Source organism: Chroicocephalus ridibundus, chromosome 27, assembly GCF_963924245.1.
Source record: "Chroicocephalus ridibundus chromosome 27, bChrRid1.1, whole genome shotgun sequence".
NCBI lineage: Eukaryota > Metazoa > Chordata > Aves > Charadriiformes > Laridae > Chroicocephalus > Chroicocephalus ridibundus.
The window spans coordinates 622,574-644,834 of record NC_086310.1 but is presented as its reverse complement, the minus strand read 5'-3'; the positions used below and the strand labels follow the sequence as shown (position 1 = coordinate 644,834).

The window sequence follows — 22,261 nt, the reverse complement described above, 5'->3', positions numbered from 1 at the left end:
ACAAGCTTATTTCTGAAGGTTTGCCTGTCCCTCCTTGGGGAGGGAACTGCCCCCCCCCCCCATAGGAAACAATTCACCCCTTTTTCTTCTTCACTTTTCCCACAGAAAAAAGCTGGCACTTTACCCGTGGATAATTTTCCATTTCAGAGACGTCCATTCAAGACTTAGCCTCCAACACAGAACTTTCCAAAAAGCAATGTGCTTTGCGCCTGTCAGCACAACGCAAATGCTTTAATCCCAATGAAGCAAAGAGCAAAGGTCTTTAGCTCAATATTGACATCGGGTGTCTCCAAGTTAGTTGGCCACCTCAAGCTAGTTTTATGGGAAGGACAGATGACTGGGTCCTCTCCCCCACCTCCCCCCAGACCAGTTTACCCCATTGCAAAGTCAGTCTAAAGCAGCTCATATCATTGTACTTTTGGGAGGTGCCCTAGTTCAGTGTGGCTTTGGGGAGGGCAGAAATGAGGTGAATCTGACCACAACACAGAGCATCACACAGACTCACAGAACAGGAAGTTCAGGTACATGTCTACATTCATATTTGTTTAAAACAGAAGATGAGAAGAGGCACAGAAATGGTTTAAGGCTTGGAAGGAATATCTCAGAGAGCCACGAGGTTTCAGTGTGTCTTACTGAGGAGAGGGAGAGCTATGTGAGGACTTCACTGCAGTAACTGAACACTTATGGGGGAAGGGTGCTGGCTACCCAGGCCTGTCCAAGCCCACACAGCAAGAGCCAAATGTTTATGTATTGTGTCCCTACCATCAGCACAAGACAACTTTTGTGGATTAGAGACAATATTGGCAGGAGAGGATGAACTGGCATGGAACTGTATGACCTATTGGGCAGGGAAGGCATGCTAATGTGAGATGTTTCAAGGATTCAAGTTGACTTCGGGTGCTCAGCAATGTTCTCCAAGTATTCCCTCCACCCTTGAGATATGATGCCTGTAAACTTGTCTTGTGGCCGGAATTGTGGCCAGTGGGACCACATGAAGGCATCCACAGAGGTACCCAAATTAGACACATCACCCAAAGTTCCTTCTACAGCCAGGGGAGTGAGAGTCATCTGAGGTGATTCAGAGGGTAGCTGGGCTGTGTTGCTCTGTGCAAGTGCCTCTCTCTCTTCATTAACTGAATAGGGTCCCAGGGCAAAGATGCCCCCGATTTGGGTACGTCAGTTGGGTGTTTGCATTTGAATGTGATAGATCTGAGTCTCAGTTGTTTGCTTCTGTATTGCATGCTCTTTGGACTTCAGAAACCACTTTTTTGGGGGGTTAAAGGAATGTCGTACTCATGTTGGCTGTAAATATCATCTCTCTTCTCCACTCTGGAACATCTGTGAGGTTTAGATCCCACCTGGAAGGAAACGTATGCAATCAAGACCTGTAAAAGCAGCTTGCTTTAGCCTGTCAAGCCACTGAACGTTACTAGTGTGCCTATAATATTAAATGTTATTTAAAAAATGCAAATAGGAAAAATGTGCTGCCACATGGAGAGATGGGAATCATCCCTCAAAACACCAAACTCCAACTCCACATCTCCAATGTCACACTCTTGAAATTGTCTAAGACAAGAGGGTTAAACTGGGAAAGGACAAAGACCCACCAGCCCCAACATCCAGCCTAGAAGATTAATGTAACTCCTAGTAGGATGGGACATGGATAAAGGTTACCTGAGCATACGATGCCTGCATCTTCTCCATGATTACAGTTGTGGACTCCCCAAGGCCTTGCCGCACACTCAGAGAGAGCTGCTTCTCGTCCAGAGCATTTCACATCGTCCAACCAGATACGGCCAAAACCTTGCCCAAAATACGCTGAACCAGGGGCAGATAGGGCCGTCCCACAGCCCAGCTGCTGGCACACGACTGCAGCCTCACTCAAGTCCCAGCTGTCGTCGCAGATTGTCCCCCACTGCTGGCTATGAAACACCTCAACTCTTCCAGCACAACGAGTGGGGCCATTCACCAGCCGGAGCAGAGGCACTTCTGGAGTACCTGCACAGAAAGCAATCAAAAAGGACAAATGAACACAAATACACTGCACCTGAACCCTGCTGGCACATTGTAGGGGATAAGTGCCAACCAGGCTGTCCCATGGATGAAGAACAGATGGCTAAAGAGGACATTTTGGGTGTCCATTCAGGGTTGCTCCAAAGACTGCGTCGCTCTGCGCTGCCTGCAGACTGGCAGAAACACCCCAGTAAGGACTGGGAGTGATACTTCAGGCTCCCAGCCACTAAGGCATGCTAAGGTATGTTTCAAATGGTTTGTTTGAATCGCTGCTGATTCCGGTGACATGGGACCCTGCGCCTGCTCTGTATAAATAGCAGTCTGCTGGACTGAGCTCTGAAACAAAAATCTAATGTTGTCTACAGACAAAACCTGTACAAAGGGAGCAATTCAAGAGCCTCCAATTAGGTGTCGTTTCCCATCTGAGATGTGATGGGACATCCTTGCCATCCTCCAGCTGTCATGTCAGAAGGGTGTGGGTCTCATAGCTCCAGGTCATATCAGCCAGTCCCACATAGGTGTCCGCATACTGTCAGGTGTCTTATATAGCATTAGGTACGTCCAGGGACATACCCATCACTCCTATCTCCAGGAACATGACACATGCTCAAATAAACTGGGTCACACATGTGAACTTCGTAATATGAACAGACCGGACAATGCCCATATTCCTGAAACTTTCTTTTGGCGTTACACATTTTACCGCAGTTATTGCAATATTCACCATATGTGTTCTGGATAATTTGCTAGGAGAAAGCAGATTATGGTAATTTATATTAATAGACTTCCTTGACAACTCTCATGGGTGGTAAAGCCAGTTTAACTGGACGATAAATGGTCATGAATGCATCATCCAACACTTTCCTGCACTGGACCAGTGTGCCAAATAAAATTAGTCAAAAGGAAAGGTTAAAATCAGGTTTTTAACAAAGGGTCTGTCATATCCGTAGCTGAGAACCTAGCACTGGGTGACAGCATTTCAACCAGCTCAGCTGCAGGCATGTAGTTTGCTACGTTTCAGTGGTGCCTGGAGACAGGACAAGAGGTAATGGGCACAGACTTGACCATAGGAAGTTCCACCTGAACATGAGAAGGAATTTCTTTACTTTGAGGGTGGCAGAGCACTGGAACAGGCTGCCCGGAGAGGTGGTGGAGTCTCCAACTCTGGAGACATTCAAAACCCACCTGGATGCGTTCCTGTGCCACCTGCTCTAGGTGACCCTGCTGTGGCAGGGGGATTGGACTAGATGATCTCCAGAGGTCCCTTCCAACCCTATGATTCTATGATTCTATGATTCTATGATGGCAGGGGAGATGACTCCTCCTAAAAGAGCATTGAATTCTCCTGAAGTTTCCCAAAGCTCTTCATGGAAGGAAGGAGGGACTCCAGGAAAGCTCTGCCAGCTTCTCACTCTGACATCCCAGAAATGTAGAAAAGAATGCCTACAGGTTGAGAAAACAAGATGCCTGATTTTAAAGAAAATATTGAGATTGTTTAGGATTGCCCTGGAAGACTATTAGACTAGGTTTTTTTGAGCCTGGATAGAGCTCTGCTGATCTGACCTCATAGCTGACCTCACGTTGATCAGGTGACTGGTGCCTGCGGTCCCTTCAACCTGAAATAGCCTACAAGCCTCCCAATTGCTCTTAACAAAGCAAGAGATTTCTTCAGGACCACAGATTGCAAGAGACACTGGAGAGAAAACTGAAAGAGCACGTAGATACAAGTGCTGTAGACACATTCAGTGGTTTCAGGTTTCTAAAATTATCTATGAATCCTGAAATGGGATATTTTATTGCTTCTCATCATAGAGTGAAATGGACTTCTCAATGAGCCAGAGACGAAGGCTTGCTGACAACACTGCTTAGGTTTACGTGTGATCTTCATGTATAAGCGTAGTCTCGGAGGTGACTGTCTGTATGACACCACAAGCCCATACCTCAGCAGGAATGGGATATTTCTGGGACCTGTCCAGCCCTGGAAAAGCCTTGGAGCCCTCAGGAGCTGAAACATGGAATACAAACCTTGATACAGCCTGGGGCTTGCTGATGATAACTCCATGATTCTGGATCAGCTTCCAGTGGTGACTGCTGACTGTGGCCAGGGCCATAAGCATTGCATAAATGTCGTGATTTGGGCCAGACGGCCCACTGAGATGAATGAAAGATTACACAAGAATGGGTTTATGATTAACAGCACACACCAGGAGCAACATGAGCTCAGAGAAGACTTTCCACTGAGGGTGAAAATCTTTCCTCCATGTTTACCTTCCCAATGACATTGAGACTGAGACACAGAGAGATGTTACCTGAGCACACCACACCAGCATCTTCTCCATGTTTGCAGTTATGGGACCCCCAAGACTGGGCCCTACACTCAGAGAGGGCAGCTTCGTTCCCTGAGCAATCCACATCGTCCAGCCAGATGGGGTCAGGCCCTTGCCCAAAATGAGCTGAACCAGGGGCTGACAGCACTGCTCCGCAGCCCAGCTGCCTGCACACAACACTGGCGTCGTTTTTATCCCAGCCATCGTCACACACGGTTCCCCACTGCTGGTCATGAAACACCTCGACTCTCCCAGCACAATGATTTGGACCGTTCACGAGACGGACAGGAGCAGGTTCCACAACACCTGGACCAAAACACAATTGCAAAGTGTTCGAGGAGCTTTGCATAGCTCTGAGAGGGCAAAAACCCCTCCTCATGGGGTCTTCTTCCAAAAAAATTTGTAGACATGGATGTTGATCACCGGAGCATGTAAGGTTTGCTACCTAGATGATACAATCATCAGCAGATTATTACTGGAAAGAGCTTCAAGGAGCTGAACTCTTGGCTCAGGGCCCTAAGGGAAGCTGCAGATGTGGACAGAAAATGGGAGTTCTGTGTAGCCAGGTCAAGAAGGGCCAGGGCAGCCTGTCTCCCTTGTTTTTCCTCCCCAAATCACCTTCCCAGGAATATTCCCCAGCCATTGTGGCACAGATCTCTGTCACAGCTGTACCATTCTGATTCTAGAGTGCCCTTTACCTCATTACTCAACAAAACCCTCCTGCACACCACCCACTGATGACACCCCACAGCAGCTGGGCCTGCCTTCTCCTTGCTTGGCCCATACTGCAGATGGGATTTTAACTACCTAAATGCACCTGCCCATTTTGTGAGCCAATTTCTTCTTGGTTTCCAGCTGCTGCTCTGGAGGAGCACTGGATTCTCTCATATTAAGCACAGGGTCTTGTAACCCTTAAGAAATCTAAAATAGCACTGGATTCACTCCTTCTGTATCTCATCTAAAAGCAACATCGTGGTAAAATGTGTCCCCCAGGGCCACAGACAACTCTTCCTGAAACGTAGCCCCCATTGCACCCCAGATTATATGGCATAGTGGTACCTGAGCACTCCACACCAGCGTCCTCTCCGTGGTTACAGTTGTGGTCTCCCCAGGGTCTGGCCCGGCAATCAGAGAGGGCAGTTTCAGTCCCTGCACAGTTCACATCATCCAGCCAAATTTGCCCAGTTCCTTGTCCAAACCGAGCAGAGCCGGGGGCTGAGACTGCTGTCCCACAGCCCAGCTGCCTGCACACCACTTGAGCGTCTGTTAAATCCCAGCTGTCGTCACAGACAGTTCCCCACTTCTGGCCATGAAACACCTCGACTCTCCCAGAGCAGAAATTCGAACCGTTCACTAGTCGGATCGGGGATGGTTCTGGAACACCTGAACGAAAAAAGTAAGACCAAGGAAGTTTTATTCTGGCAAAAAGGTTGCTGCTAGTCACGTCAGCAAACGCAGTGTGTACCCATTGGTTTAGCATGACCTACAGGAAGAAGCAACACGGAGACAGAAAGTTCAACATGGTTGTTTTCCCTCCTCTTGCCCCCAAAGTCAAGGAAAAGTGCTGTCCAAAACCGAAGACCTCTTTCCTCCCTGTCTTTGTCTGGAAAGATACCTGTGCCCAGACAGCAAGTGCAAGTAACTTTACTGACCAAGAGAAAGGACTTTAGCAAGAAGGGCGTCTTAGCCTTTAGCAAGCAAGGCTTCTTGCTTTAGCAAGAAAGCAGAACCATGAGAAAACTGGGATATGATTCATCTCGGCTAGTCTCAGAGCCCTTAAGCATAAACATAAGGATAAACATAAAGGGGCTAATGGGATGAGCATTGGTACCTGGTGCCATCCAAGATGCCCAGGGAATCCCAGACAACCCAACGGAGTTAGACTTGACGCAGGACTCAAAGGAGATTGGTGCCCTTCTGGATCTGCAATTCGAGTCTGGGCAGGATATAGTGGGACATCTCAGATGACACTAGACGCCTATGTTTAGGCAGCTGAACCTCACTTTTACTACTCTGCTGTGGACCCTCGGTACCCTTTATAGTCAATGGAAGGAAATGAGCACTGCTGGGTTGCAGCTTCTTTTATCTGCTTTGGGCATCTACATCAGGATCGGCCAAATACTGCCATTGACTGCACTGACTCAGTCCTCACTGGCTGCAAAGGGGCAGCAGGGTGTTTAATCCGGAGACAGGTGTCTGTGTTTAGTCAATGAATCCACTGGATGTTTTCAAGATGTGGGCAAGTAATCAGAGGAAATCAGCTTCTCTCCTGCAAGGGCAAGGCAAAACTTCACCGCTTCTGGGAGGTAAAATGATCATATAGAGGATGAAGAAGAATGAATCAAGCAACAAGTCTTCCCAAAGGGATTTTAGGGATATAAAGGATTGAGAGTGACACTCTACTGTGTCAGGCTGTTCTGAGAAAGACATGGACATGTATAAATTGGAGTGATGACTGCAAGTTATGCAAACCAAGCCTCCAGAGCTACTCAGCACTGGCAAAGCCTCAGCTGGCATAACCGACTAAAAGAAACATGCCCAACAGTTAAGGAGAAAACAGAGAATGACAGGAATGAAAAGAAGCTTTAAAATGTGTCTCAAGAGGGAAATGGGACGAGGCTGAGGTAATGGAAAAGGGATGTAACAGTCTTAATAAAAGGTAGATGCAAAAAATAAATGGTAGTAGTGTGCACTGCAAAGTAAATGCTGGGAAATGATAGTGAGCTCAGGGTTTCCCTCTAGTGGCAACAAAGTGCAGTGCTGCAACACTTTGAGAAAATTTGTCTCGGCTGGGGGGGTTTCAGAGAAGACACTGGAAAAACATTGGTGAAAAAAGGTCTCATAAGGTGATTCTAGCAAATGAAGGAGGAAGAGAGGTAGATTAAGTGGGGTTCTGTAAGATTTTTTCATATTCTTGTCTGGAAGTGGAAAGAGAAAGAAAGATGGGCTGTGTATCTTGATTTTTTCAAGTGTGATAAATTCATTGGGATTGTCATTGGCAGCAAAGAGTCCAAGTGACTCTATACCCTCTGTAACAGGGAGAATCACACCAGTCCCGCAATGCTACTGGGTTTACTGGTAACTTACATGGGAAAGAGTCCCAAATTTAAATTCTCTGCAGAGTCAGCAGCAGGCTGGAGTGCAGCACCACTTCATGCGTCATGATTAGCTTTTGAACAGGAAGGAGAGGGGAACACAGATGATTTACCCACATCCCTGCTTGAAGCACTTTCTCTGGACAGTGCTGTGGTTTTAGCATCATAAGACGGGGAAAGGGTACCCCACAGCATTTCAAACATCCCTCCACATGCCCCAAAAGTTGAGCATCTGGTGAAACACATGAGACTTACCCAAGCACACAACACCAGCATCTTCTCTATGGTTACAGTTATGGACTCCCCATAGAGTGGTTTCACATTTGGAGAGGGCAGTTTCAGTCCCTGTGCAGTTCACATCATCCAACCAAATAGGGCCAGATCCTTCTCCGAAAGAAGCAGAGACTGGAGTGGCTAGTGCTCTCCCACAGCCCAGCTGTTGGCAAACAACTTCAGCATCACTTATATCCCAGCTGTCATCACATACCGTTCCCCACTCCTGGCCATAAAAAACTTCCACCCTCCCACTGCAACGATTTGGTCCATTCATTAATCGCAGCGGAGCTATTCTTAGTGTATCTGAAGAAAAAAAACAAGGGCAGGGATATACGTTAAGTTGCCATTTGTGTGATTAAAAGTAAGATAAAATGTATTTGAGCCTACTGACATCCAGGATGTATTTATTGAGTTGCATAACGTTGGGATATCTTCCCAAGTGTCTTATTCTGAGATAAGTGGACAACAGACAGCGTAATTTGTTCTGCAAAATACGTTAGAAATCCAAGCTAACGATAGCACACAGCTTCTGGTTACAGAAACAGCTACACACACCCCAAAGAAAAGTGAGAAATTTTTAACAGGTCTCCACCATGAAAGGGAGCTCGCAATCTGGATTCAGGACACTTCAAGACAGATCCTACTGCTGAGGTGGTGCATGAATACCCCTCTTGGAAATAGAAAACCTTCCCCGTCATACAGATGAACACAGAGAGATGTTACCTGAGCACACCACACCAGCATCTTCTCCATGTTTGCAGTTATGGGACCCCCAAGACTGGGCCCTACACTCAGAGAGGGCAGCTTCGTTCCCTGAGCAATCCACATCGTCCAGCCAGATGGGGTCAGGCCCTTGCCCAAAATGAGCTGAACCAGGGGCTGACAGCACTGCTCCGCAGCCCAGCTGCCTGCACACAACACTGGCGTCGTTTTTATCCCAGCCATCGTCACACACGGTTCCCCACTGCTGGTCATGAAACACCTCGACTCTCCCAGCACAATGATTTGGACCGTTCACAAGCCGGACAGGAGCAGGTTCCACAACACCTGGACCAAAACACAATTGCAAAGTGTTCGAGGAGCTTTGCATACCTCAGAGCTCTCTGGAGAGGGCAAAACTCCCTTCTTGCAGGGGTCTGGAACTGAACAGGGCTTGGATCCATGATGTGTAAAGTGGCACTAGATGCCTATGGCCTCACAGCTTGCTCCCGCGTCCTTGGCTGGAGCTTTTGCAATAAATCAGTCACCTGCAGGGTGATCACAGATGACAGATGAGCACCCAGGTTACTTCCCTAACAGTAGAGCACTGAAATGGGGAGGAGGAAATAGTGCATTTGATAGTGATGAGTCCCCACTCAGGAGCCTCTACAAGTGTGTCCATCAGGACTGGCCAACAAAGTTGCTGGCACCCTCGTCCACAGGAGAGGTCCAGGGACGCTGGCACCCTTCCTACAAATACAGGCTGTCCCTAGTACCCCACATTTCATGACATGCAGTAGTGGTACCTGAGCACTCCACACCAGCGTCCTCTCCGTGGTTACAGTTGTGGTCTCCCCAGGGTCTGGCCCGGCAATCAGAGAGGGCAGTTTCAGTCCCTGCACAGTTCACATCATCCAGCCAAATTTGCCCAGTTCCTTGTCCAAACCGAGCAGAGCCGGGGGCTGAGACTGCTGTCCCACAGCCCAGCTGCCTGCACACCACTTGAGCGTCTGTTAAATCCCAGCTGTCGTCACAGACAGTTCCCCACTTCTGGCTGTGAAACACCTCGACTCTCCCAGAGCAGAAATTCGAACCGTTCACCAGCCGGACTGGAAGCAGCTCAGCAAATCCTGTTTTGAGAAATAATGAAGACCTCCATTTCTGTTGTATTTTGGTCTGTGTTAACAGGGTAGAGCACTGTGCTGCTCACTCCTGGATTGCATCAGTCTGGCATGACTTTGCTCCTTTTTTCCTATCAGCTCAGCAGACCCTTGCAGTAGTTTCAGTTTCTTAGAGCAGTGGTCTCCAGCTGACTTCTCTTGTTGACTAGTCCATACTAAAATCAGCCAGCTCTGAACCTTTATCTCATCAGATGACGACAGCTACGCCCGCAGCCTCTTATTGTGGTGGAGCAGACTAGGGGGAGTAGCACTGCACTGGCCAGCTGAGCTGGGAAGCGACAGGGACCTGTGGACTAACACTGGCCCACTGCTACTATCTGGTGTTGAAGTTTTCTAGCTCTGGTGTTGGTGAACATCAGGTATCTGGTTCTGGGGACTGTGAGACAGGCCAGACAAATCTCACTGGAGCCGCCTATTTCCTTCACAGATGTGAAGTCAACCCACTTTTGAAGCATTCTGTCTCACTTTCTTTGGAAGACCTGGATGTCCTTCAGGATCTGCCTGAAAGGGTCACCCATAAACAGCTTTCCCCATGACATGCCATGAGTGATGGGTACCTGTACAAACCACGCCAGCGTCTTCTCCGTGCCCACAATTATGGCTTCCCCAAGGAGTTGCTCTGCATTGGGAGAGACCAGCTTCTTTCCCTGTGCAGCTGACATCATCAAGCCAAATGGGGTCAGATCCTTGCCCAAAGTAAGCCCCATGAGGAGCCAACAAGGCCTTCCCACAGCCCAGCTGCCTGCACACCACTTCCGCCTCGAGCAAATCCCAGTTGTCATCACACACAGTTCCCCAGCGCTGTCCATAAAACACTTCGACTCTGCCAGAGCAGTGGGTCGATCCATCCACTAATCGAAGTGGGGCAGGTTCTGCAAAGCCTACAGAGGAAAAAAAAAAAAAAGAAAAAGAAAAAGAAAAAGAAAAAGAAAAAGAAAAAGAAAAAGAAAAAGAAAAAGAAAAAGAAAAAGAAAAAGAAAAAGAAAAAGAAAAAGAAAAAGAAAAAGAAAAAGAAAAAGAAAAAGAAAAAGAAAAAGAAAAAGAAAAAGAAAAAGAAAAAGAAAAAGAAAAAGAAAAAGAAAGAAAAAAAAAACAAACCCAAGAAAGTATCTGGCGCAGGGTCTGGTGTATCTGTCCTCCACCTGCCAATGAACTTAGCATCTCTTACAGTTTTGCATGGGAAAACATTGTGTAAAGAGGCAACACAAGCACCTCTTCCACCATCACATCATGAGCTGCTCAGCAATGGATTTTACAAACTTAAATATATTTGGCATGGTGGAGGACAAGCCCCAGTCTTGTCTGAATATGGATTTCTAGTGCTTTTAAGGTGCTCTAGCCTCTGTCTGTCATTCCATGGGGTTTCAGGTCTGCTGTGTGTCTTGCTGCCAGGCCTTTATAGATGTCGCAGGTCCCTTAACACACACTAGAAGGTGCTAGATACCTAGAGGTGCCAGAATCACTCTCATGCTCTTTATCTCTATGCGCCTCTCAGCCTCATGTCAATGATGTTTTTACTGACAAGTCAATGACCAAAATGTGGACTTCTCAATATATTAAGACCCTACAAACTTTGCAAAACTCTGGTTACAAAGGAAAGGAACTAATTGGCACCTTGTTACAGGAAAGGCAAGCAGAAACCAGCTCTTCTCCTTCCAGTGTTGTCTAAACAATCAATATATTCATAATAACTAGCACACCAGCAAATGCCTAATGGTGATCCAGCTGTGGCATAAGATGACTCTTGCTTGACCAGACAGCTGGTGAACTGGGAAGGTGTTTCTGGGAATCATGAAGGGAGACTTGGAGGTTTAGCCTTGGACTACAGTTACATGGGAGGACCTGATACTAATACACGGGGAAGGATGATGCAGGGGATGGGAAGAACCTCGCTCAATGCAAGAGGTTTTGGGGAGCTTCATAAGGAACTGTGTCTACCGGCATGAGGATGAGGTGTTGGGGCTGCCAAAGCCACTGCTCTCTGCAGTGAGAGAGGATGCTCTACCAAGGCATCCACTAGACATGTGCATGGGGAGCCTTACAAACAATTCCTGCAGCACCACTGTCTTTTACCAGTGGCTTATGTGGTGGTGGATTTTAATGTAGGAGAAGAGGCAAGACAACTCTAGGGCTAAACAGTATGAATCACTTTTTTATCTTACAGTTCTCTTGGATGTCGGGGTTAGTGCTGCTCTAAAGGGAACAGGGCCTCCTACAGCACCTCCAGCATCTCCCCACACCCCACAAAAACCCACTTGTGTCATGCAGAGTGGGATTTACCTGAGCACACAACACCAGCATCTTCTCCATGCGCACAGTTATGGCTTCCCCAAGGTTTTGCACTGCATTCAGAAAGGGCAGCTTCAGTTCCTTTGCAGGCCACATCATCGAGCCAAATGGGGTCAGGCCCTCGCCCAAAGTAAGCTGAGGAAGGAGCAGACAAAGCGGTCCCGCAGCCCAGCTGCCGGCATACAACTTCAGCATCAGTTATATCCCAGTTGTCATCACAGACGGTTCCCCATTGCTGGCCATAAAACACCTCCACTCTCCCAGCACAGCGACTTGAACCATTCACTAATTGCAGCTTAATTGGTTTTTTAATTTCTGCATTAAAAAAAAAAATAAAAAAAAGCAACAACAAAAACAGGATCAGGGATTGCACATGGAAAGATTGCCTAGAGTTCAAAGGCAAGGAAATTTCTCTGCCAGTCTGTCAGGACTTGACAAGGTGAAGGCTGATGAGGACCAAGTTCTGTATCTTCCTCTGTGGTTTCAGAGCTCAGAATTAGAAAGATCAATAGCATAGATTGGGAATCGCATATGAAACAGCACTGTGCAATTCCCGCTGTGACGTTACTCCATGGGTGGGGACTCACTACAGATCAAGACACCCACATGTCTTATGGACCTGTTGGTGGCTTCATGTGAGATGGATGTTGAAATTCTAGTTAGTCAATGACATCTGTGGAGCTGCTCAGCTGGCCATATGTTGGCATTGGATTCAATTGCCCAAACAAGCATTCAGCAGTGCTGAGTGGAGCAGCGTTTGGGAAATACTGACCTGAGAGAGGCCAATGGGCAGCCTGACAACCTCCCAATCCCCTTTCCATCTCCTGGGGTCCATGGCTCATTTGATCAAGCTTTACTCCCCAGTTAACCATGATGTAGAGGGGTAGGATACACGTTCAGGCCTTCCCCACCCTGTTCCTGGAGCTCAGCATTCATTAGCATCATGCTGTGACATTCGAGTTAGGTGTGGCTCCCACACAAGTGACCCACAGTCCCGGTCTGGAGAATAAACCCATCCTCGAGGAGAGAGTATTGTCACAAAATACAAATGGAAAGAAGCCACTTAAATGCTGAACTTCCCTGGCATATTTCAGCTGTGAAATATGTGCACAGAAAGCATGTGTCTCCAGGTGGGGATCCTTCACTCTCCTTGCCCAGTAACTTCATGGTGGTGGTGTAAGAGGCAAGAATAGTGTGGAACAGGGGAAAAAACCCCTATGATCTTGGTTCTGCCCCACTAACAAAGCTAGCAGAAACACCACCATCACCCCTCCACACACACTGTTTAACTGGTAGAACTGAGATGGGTAACCTTGTCCTTGGCATAGAATCATAAAATTGTCTAGGTTGGAAGGGACCTTTAAGATCATCGAGTCCAAACATCAACTGACAAAACCATCACTAAACCATGTCCCTCAGTATCACATCTACCCTTTTTTTATATACCTCCAGGGATGGTGACTCCACCAGTTCCCTGAGTAGCCCGTTCCAATATTTGATAACCCTTTTGGTGTAGAAATTTTTCATAATATCCATCCTAAATCTCCCCTGGTGCAACCTGAGGCCATTTCCTCTTGTTCTATCCCTTGTTACTTGGGAGAAGAGACCGAACCCAGTGCCTGAAGCAGTCAACCCCATCCTGAGCCCTAAGGGTAGCACTGAGGGAGAAATAAAATTTTGCAAACAGGCTTAAAAACCTCCCTCTACACAGCACAGCCTCCTGGGATCACATGGGGAGCAGTGTAAACGTGAGTTACCTGAGCACACAACACCTGCATCCTCTCCATGATTGCAGTTATGTTCTCCCCAGGGTCTGGTCCTGCAGGCAGAAAGGTCAGCTTCTGTACCGGTGCAGTTCATGTCATCCAGCCAGATACGACCAGTTCCTTCACCAAAGTGAGCCGAGCCAGGGGCTGACAGTGCTTTCCCGCAGTCCAACTGCCTGCATACGACCATGGCATCGGACAGATCCCAGTTATCATCACACACGGTTCCCCACTCCTGTTTCCAAAGCACCTCAAGCCGCCCCGCGCAGTGGCTTGGGCCACTCACAAGTCTGATGGGAGCCGAGTTGGCAACACCTGAATCCCAAAACAAGCCAAGGTGAAAAATGGGCATGAGACAGGTTTCGACTGAGAGTGGAGAATGTAACATCCTTTTCCTGCAGGAATTGCATTTTGATCTGACTGGGGAAGGATTGATGGAATGCTCACCAGTTTTTTTCCAGCAGGAACATTATAAGAAAAGGTTGCTGGCTAATTAGTGGTGTAAATTTCTTGCCCAGATAGTGTTAGGACCTCTAACACATCTCTGTATCTCTATAAGCAGCTGCAAGATCTTAGTCATCTGACAATGGGATTCCTACTAATATGTCCCTCCCAGACACACATCAGACATTTAAAACCTTGGATGAGAACCAATCATTTCCAGCCATGGAACAATCCCAGGCACACTCTGACATGGTGTGTGACAGCTCTGCACCACAGAAACCCTAGACTGTACCCTGTACACAGTCAGGAAGATGAAAAGAAAACCTCAGATTACGGTCCGTAGGAAGACGGAGGTCCCAGAGTAAGTGCCTCTGTACAACCTGAGCTGCTGCCGCACTATGTGTCTCAAATCATCCCTCCCCACCTTCATTGTGCAGCTCCCTGCTCCATACACAAGACTGTGAATGTTCCTCCTGAGGTCTGCCACTCTCCTTGTGTTGTGCAAGTTGTAGAAGAGAGCTTTCAGGTCACTTCTCTCAGTAAAAACTAGGATATCCACATCCTTGGCCACAACATTTGTCAGAACTTTGCTATCCAGGGCTTGCTCACTTGATGCCATGTGGAGCATGGTTTGTTCACCTAAACAAAAGTTTCGAGTGCCATTTATAGACCTTCACCCTCCAGAGCAGTAGTTGGAGTCCAGGACTGAGAAACTAAGGCAAATCAAATGGCTATTGGCGCCTACACTAAGGCAACTGCCTAGAGTCCATAGGGTAGGATTCACCTCCCAGCTGCTGACAGTTGCAGTGTTGTCCGTGCTAAACAACTGGACTCCCACATCATGCAGAAAAGACGGTGTTTCCAGTCAACATCCATCCATAAGGGAGGAAGACCTGAAGTAGAGAAGGGCCTCTTTCTCTTTATGGGTGTAAGGAAAATCTAGGCTACTGGAAGAAGATGCCAAAGACCCATCCTTATTCAGAAAGGCCCTGTCAGGTGCTTAAACTGTGTCTACATCTTTCGTCCTGAGTGCTGCTCCCCACGGCCCTTTTACACTTATATCAGAGGCTCTAGAGCAAGGGTTGCCACCTAAGGCTTGCCAGGTCCACTCTTCTACGCTGTTGGAAAGCACGGATATTTTTCTAACAAACTTTAAATTCCCAGATCATCCCCCTTGATCATTTGCAGGTCTGTCACAGCCTTTACTTCATCTTAGCCCCTAAAACATCCTCATCTTGTACCGGGTTCTGTTAAAAAACAACGTCACTGTCTTGGGATAATCCTTATCCAATTCTTTTACTACTTTTTGGTTTAAATTATTGGATTATGCTGATTTGCAGGATATAAATGCAGCTGTATTAAGCACTGACTCTGACAGGGAGGCAATGGAGGTCAGCTATGCTTATTCACTCTTAGGTCCTGGTTCCCACACAGACTGAGATTCTAGGGTGGGGGAAAATAATGGACTACGTTCTGGATTACACAGATCAGTCAAAGGAAGCTCTATCTTCATGCTTGCATTTGTTTTGTTCCCAGGGTTTGTCTCTGTATGTTTGCACAGTTAATGCCTCTAAATCTCTAGGTGACCTTCAGAAGACAAATTATCATCTCTACTACTGTCTTCTCTTGTCTCAGAAATGTTAAATCCTTTTCCAGTGCCAGGAGTTAAACCCCAGGCTTCCTGGATCTTCAGTCTTTTATTCCAGCCACGAAACCCGTTTCCTCGCCAAGGCTGGGGATACAAGAGGGTTCAATCCACCATGAGTCCCATTATCAGGCTGTATCTAGAAACCCATTCTCCAGGAGTAAAGGAGAAAACTTACCCCAAAGACATGCTAAGAGGAAGAGCACGGTTTCCATTCTGATTCCAGTGAAGGCAGCCAGGGTCCCACTATGGCCATCCCTGGATGGGAGATTTCCTGGCGGTCCCATGGTAGCAGCTGAGACTTTATACAATCCAGCTCCTGAAGGTCTGGTTGGCAGGGTAGAGCAGGAAGATCGTCCTTGTAGGAGAGATAAAGAGTTAATGACTGCCTGGGGAGGCAGGAGAGAAGACAGTAAGGACCAAGAAAGGAGGTAGATGACAAATATTCCTTACCCTGACTCCTCCCTTTAATTGACCTCTCCCCCTTCAGCCTCCAGTGCTGGCCCCCTCCCTCCTGTTCCTTGCATATCCCTACGCTACTTCCCTCTTCCCATGCTCTTCTGTTCATTAATAATATATCAAGGGAAAATAATCCCTGCTAGAAAGCACTGTTATTGTTTTATCAAAAGCAAACTGTTTCCGGCACTTCTAAAACCGCGGTTCTCCTGGCAGGACTAGCTCGTGAACAGGCAGTGCTCTAGGAAGACCTCTTGGAAAAGGTAGGAATGGTCTCTGTGTCTGCTTGTTCCTCTGACTCTTAAATGCTGCCTAGGAACAGGGATTGTATGGAAAACAAGAAAACACTTTTTTTTTTTTACTGTGAGAATGATCAGACACCAAAGCAAGCTGCCCACAGAGGTTGTAGGGTCTCCATCCTTGGAGATATCCAAAACCTGACTTGATATTGTCCTTGGCAACCTGTTCCAGATGACCCTGCTTGAGCAGGGGGCTGGACTAGATGAGGAAGAAGAGGTTCCTTCCCACCTCAGTGACTCTGTGGATTAAATCCCGCCTGAACTGAACTGGGGGACAGAGAAACACGGCCTTCATTGAGTGGTGGTGGGGAAGGGTCTCTTAGGAACTGGCTGGGGCCACATTCATGAAGTCACTGTAAACCTCTTGCAATAATGAGAACTTCAGGATCAAAGAGCTCAATGCGAGACATTGTCCGAGGACAGCAATGCAGCGTGTGCAAGTAAGAGGTTGAAGTATGGAGCAGAAGGCAAACAAGGCCTCTGGAGAGATAAGTCTGCTTAACATCAGCTTGGATAAATAACACTGGTGAACCTACATTCCTGGTATTTAATACTGGTGATTAAAATATTGTTTGTTTTCAGAAAAACTTTAAGTTAGCCTGCAGTTTGTTTATTTTCAGGACTAAGTCTTCCCTTAGAGAAGTGTTTTTCACTGGTGAATTCCTGAAAAGCAGACTTTCTGAGACCTGCTGGGTCAAACTCACAGTCTCCAGTTCAGATTCAGCCTGATGAAGATGCTTTCAATGCCATGGACCAGTTTTTTTGTGGACAGAAATCATGGATGAATTATTGGACATCTGTGATAGTATGATTGGCCTTGACTGCAGAAGATATCCAACATGGACATTTGGAAGCATGAGGAACAATATAAGGTGCAGGACTCACCTGATTGCCTTGTTACCTGTCTTGCCCCTGTCAAGAAGCTTTATTAGTATGTCATCTTTACTGCTGACCTTCAAGTGTTCCTAAGCTGCTATTTCATCATCCTTTGCTTTCCCTTCTTCAGAAGAAACAAAACCAGCTCTCTTGACTTCTCCTTATTGATCATATGTTCTAAGTCCCTGGCCATTTTGGTATCTCTTACCTTTGAGCCAAACCATGGTACAGACCAAGACTGAATGCAGAAACTCTTTGGATGACAGCAGATATTCGGGTGGTTCAATTTATTTGATCTCTCCTATTTTTTTCTCCTCTCTGCATTATGGGGATATGGAAGACTACTAGATGGAAGAGGAAGCACATTTTGAGTCATATTTGCACAGAAAAAGTGTCAAGAAGTGGACCTTACTGAATCAAATGCCATGAAGAAAATTGAACAGATGAGCTGGCCAACTGGGAAGAAAGGCTTGGAACAGAGCAGCCTGCAAGAGGCACAGAGGCCATAAGCCAAGAGGAGCGATTCCATGAGATATCAGAGCAACAATGGACAAACCTTACCTTCTGTGGATAAAATATAAGCAACACCCTCTGTATCTGTGAAAGGAGCCACTGAGTCCTCTGTGCCCAGATCTTTGCCAGAAGTGTAAATTAGCCTCCCTGCTATGCCTTAGTATTTCACATTTTCAATCAGGATATGTCTTTCTCAAGTAGCCATTGTTCCTTCAGCTTGCGTTCTGACCCTGCTATTTACTATTTGCTTCAGCTTCAATTGGGTTTGTAGTTCCTTGTTTACCCTTCAATCCAATTCCTACTGACCTTGAATATAACCCTATATATCTTCTTTGTCCCCACTTACTGGAAACAATACGTCTTTGGCTGAGTAGTGTAGCAGCTCTGCATTCCTCTGTTCCTACCTCTCCCTCTGCTTTTGAAAGCATCCTGACTTGGCTTATTACCCCTCCCTGTATTTGGAGGAGGGGAGTCTGCTGCATTGCTCCTTTCTAAAGTCTTCTTAAGAGCACGTAACATAATTTGTTCAGGCAAAGCTGTGCTGCAGCATTGACGTAAATCTGTCACATGAACAGGATGGGAAGGAAAGCCAAATTGTACTAGATGTAGGATGAGCCACATGTGGCTTGAATGGAAGTGCTTGAATAGGGCACACAGACATTTTGAGCACAGCACATGAGTGAAGGTATTTGACTATAGTATATAAGACCAGAGATGTTTTCTAAAGGAAGAAAAGACAGGAGCTGAGGACAAACCAATGACCTCACCCACAGGGAACAGTCCCATAGCACCAGAAGAGCAGAGCAGGATAATGATAGAAGTGGGACCTATCAACAGTAGACCCACCAATCACCAGGTGAAGACAAGGTAAGGAGCCAGGACCAAGGCAGACCCAGGAAAACCAAGCAAAAACTCAGCAACAGGGCTGGGAACAGTCACACGCACATCAGAGCTCAAGTAAGGACTGAATTCCAACCATGGGCTACAATGGAGTCCCTGGACAGAGAGTGTGGGTGTAGGTGTAGGCTCCAGGTTCAGGGCAATTAAGGCCTACTAATGCATTGAGCATCCTGACAATAAAAGAGGGGAAAAAATTCGTCCTGATTTTGGTGGTTTTACCTTGCAGTTTTATATCTCTCTCTTTACACGTTAGCTCATCCCTGCAAGGAGCTGCTTCCCTGCAGGTTCTGTGGAGGCTCAGGGGTACACAAACCACAGAGACATCACACAGCTGAGCAGGGATACGATGCTGCAATCATGGGTGAGCCATACCTCGTGGCAGCTTCTCTATCCGGAAAATGCATTTAGATACCTTGTACGCTCAGCAGAGGTCATCAAGCACTCCTAGGAGGCAGCTGCAGCCAGGTGTCACACTCCGACACATGTACTGGAGATGTCTAAGGGAGAAGATGCCCCAGGCCTGGCTGAGAAGGTGGATATCCTGAAGGGAAGACAATGCAATGCTAGGAGAATTGCTACGAACCCTCCACCGCACCGCAAAATCCTCGACCCCCTCTTTTCAGTTGCATTAGCTATCTGGGCAAGGTTGGCCCACAGGACCATTGCTCAGCACCATCTCTAGAAACAGAGGTGGGTGCAAACGAGCTCAGCTGAACACACAAAAAATAGGTTTTACCACTGAAGGCACACATCTTGATGATGCAAGGAATGTCTTTCGTCCCGGGGAGTGTGCGTTGGACAGACAAGAGTTTGTGCAGCTCTGAGTTACTCCGCTCTTTAGAGCCAGGGACTACTTGTAACCCCTCCTTTGTCTTCCCCATGCCGAGGAAGAGTGTGAAGATAGCCTCTGGAGATGAGAGACAAGGAGAGAACATCCCTGGCAGAAAAGGAGGGTAGGAGTGGGTGACAAGGCGCAGGGAAGGTGAGTGAAGGTAGGGGTAGCAGCTCTTCTTTGCAACAGCTGGTCCGGCAAATGAAGAAAAAGAGGCTTGAATAAAAACACATCTCAGGCTACCGAGGACCATGGCTTTCTCAAAGACATGCATCAGTCCAAGCTTAAGTTCTTCCTTATAGCTAGTCTGAACCTACCCTCTTTCAGTTTAAAACCAGAACCCCTTGTCCTGTCACAACAGGCCCTACTAAAAAGTTTGTCCCCATCTTTCTTATAAGCCCCCTTTAGGTACTGGAAGGCCACAAGAAGGTCTCCCAGGAGCCTTCTCTTCTCCAGGCTGAACAACCCCAGCTCTTGCAGCCTGTCTTCACAGAAGAGAATATAGACGAGCTCCCCATATTATCCCAAATGCAGCAGTCTGGCAAGATCCCAAGCATTGACCAACAGCTTTGGGCAAGGGCAGAACTGCTGACACCAGGACAAGCATTACAGTTATTGCCCAGCTAATTCATTTTTCCATCTGCCTTTTTTTTTTTAAGCTACTTTTAAGGTTTATGGGTAGAGATGCCTAATTTGTATAACCCTTCTCTCTCTAAGTTCCAGCTGCATTCGAAAAACATATCACCTTGTCAGCCTGAAGTGCCTATTCATGTACCAGGGACGGGGTGCTGAGCAACCTGATCTAGTTGAAGGTAGACCTCCCTGCTCATTGCAGGGCAGGTTGGACTAGATGACCTTTAAAGGTCCCTTCCAACCCAAAGCATTCTATGATTTGATGAATCTACACAGCAGAGAAACAGGGGCAAGGAACCCCACCTGTGTGCTGCTGTCTGTGCTCGTGAGGGCTGGGATTCAGTTCCCAAATTAGACACTTCTCAAAGCGTCTAGGTGTTGGTGCCACGGTGGGGCAGCATCCAGCTGTCCACCTATGGCTGTCTAGTGACATCTGAGGGGATCTGAGTGTCCACACTCAGTTGTCAGCTACCGATCAGATGACACTGATTGCATTTCAGTCCCTCACAATGTCCTATTTGCTTTGTGCTGCAGGCTGTAGAAGAAGCAATAGTGGAAGAGAGGAACCACTGGCAAAGAGATGCCAAGCCAAAAGCAAAGAGAAAAAAAATCCCACCAAACTTACCCCAGAGACATGCCAGGAGAACAAGCCTCATGTTGGTAGCAAAGATACCGTGCACTTTTAGTCTCCGCGGGAGAGCAGAGCAAGGAGGAGGCAGGACATGCACCCAAGGGACTGGCTATTTGAGATGTCCTCCTTGTTGTGGCTCCTCCCCTTCACCCCAAAAACCTCTTTCTGTGCCCCATGGCAGGTGCTCAGCAAGTACGAAAAGCCAAGCCTCTGCCAGGAAGCGGCCCTTGTGCCATGAGCATCACGTAAGCCATGGGATTGTGAAACTGGGCTGTTTCGGGAAGCTGTTAAGCAAACAAGTCCTCTCTGGACAGCTGTTTCTGGACTATCAGTGACATCGGTGGTGGAAGACAGGGTTTTGCAAGTTGTCTTGCAGGACTCGCTTCAGAAACATGGCATCAGTGCTCAGGTTTATCTGGGAAAATGGGTAGGATCCGATGACACTGACGCAGCAGGAGAGGATTTAAGAAACCTTTTCCCACTGCTGAAAACAGCATCTTCCAAAAGTGGAAGTTTCTTCCCGTTTTTCTCCTGAGTTTGTCCCAAGAGATGGGAAGGCTTTGCAAATTTTGTTGGTTTGTGTGTGTGTTCACAACCCAGTTAACTTTTTGGTTGGTGTGAGACCTCCTCCCAGTCTTGACAAAGCCAGATGTGAAAGTGGCAGGATACTCTGTCCCTGGATGGGACAGACAGGCTCCAAGGTCCCCTGTGAGGCTGAATCACCCAGACAGTCGCACAGCTGAGCAGGGATATGATGCTGCAATCATGGTTGGGCTCTACCTCGTGGCAGCTTCTCTATGCGGAAAATGCATTTAGATACCTTGTATGCTCAGCAGAGGTCATCAAGCACTCCTAGGAGGCAGCTGCAGCCAGGTGTCACACTCAGACACACGTACTGGAGATGTCTAAGGGGGAAGATGCCCCAGGCCTGGCTGAGAAGGTGGATATCCTGAAGGGAAGGTGATATGTTGCTGGGAGAATTGCTATGCAACCTCCACTGCACCACAAAATCCTCGACCCCCTCTTTTCAGTTGCATTAGCTATCTGGGCAAGGTTGGCCCACAGGACCATTGCTCAGCACCATCTCTAGAAACAGAGGTGGGTGCAAACGAGCTCAGCTGAACACACAAAAAATAGGTTTTACCACTGAAGGCACACATCTTGATGATGCAAGGAATGTCTTTCGTCCCGGGGAGTGTGCGTTGGACAGACAAGAGTTTGTGCAGCTCTGAGTTACTCCGCTCTTTAGAGCCAGGGACTACTTGTAACCCCTCCTTTGTCTTCCCCATGCCGAGGAAGAGTGTGAAGATAGCCTCTGGAGATGAGAGACAAGGAGAGAACATCCCTGGCAGAAAAGGAGGGTAGGAGTGGGTGACAAGGCGCAGG

At 47.4% G+C, this 22,261-nt stretch overlaps 1 protein-coding gene across 3 annotated transcripts; it reads right to left on the bottom strand.

The window, feature by feature from the left end:
• Positions 1 to 516: 516 nt before the first annotated feature.
• LOC134507750 (deleted in malignant brain tumors 1 protein-like) lies at positions 517 to 21,008 on the bottom strand. Of its 3 annotated transcripts, XM_063318617.1 has the most exons (14): positions 20,870 to 21,008; positions 19,192 to 19,320; positions 17,575 to 17,710; positions 15,914 to 16,093; positions 13,638 to 13,961; positions 11,872 to 12,195; positions 10,149 to 10,472; positions 9,217 to 9,540; positions 8,435 to 8,758; positions 7,691 to 8,014; positions 5,400 to 5,723; positions 4,323 to 4,646; positions 1,675 to 1,998; positions 517 to 1,358 (listed from the first exon to the last, which is right to left on the bottom strand). In XM_063318617.1, exons 3-14 carry the CDS (start codon positions 17,588 to 17,590, stop codon positions 1,348 to 1,350), a joined length of 3,123 nt encoding a protein of 1,040 aa, XP_063174687.1. In that variant the 5' UTR covers positions 17,591 to 17,710; positions 19,192 to 19,320; positions 20,870 to 21,008; the 3' UTR covers positions 517 to 1,347. The 3 variants fall into 3 exon arrangements, with proteins under 3 accessions (XP_063174687.1, XP_063174688.1, XP_063174686.1); XM_063318618.1 differs by lacking the exon at positions 17,575 to 17,710; XM_063318616.1 differs by lacking the exons at positions 17,575 to 17,710; positions 19,192 to 19,320 and having other exon boundaries at positions 20,870 to 20,984.
• Between the last annotated feature and the right edge of the window lie 1,253 nt (positions 21,009 to 22,261).

What these genes read in the sequence shown, in the direction of transcription:
- LOC134507750 (XM_063318616.1), bottom strand. Translation starts at nt 20,900, where the DNA reads ATGAGGCTTGTTCTCCTGGCATGTCTCTGGG. An exon ending in CGCTGGCGTGGTTTGTACAG is followed by an intron (nt 9,541 to 10,148) that starts GTACCCATCACT and finishes TTCTCAAAACAG; the next exon opens with GATTTGCTGAGCTGCTTCCA. An exon ending in TGCTGGTGTGGTGTGCTCAG is followed by an intron (nt 8,015 to 8,434) that starts GTAACATCTCTC and finishes TTTTTTCTTCAG; the next exon opens with ATACACTAAGAATAGCTCCG.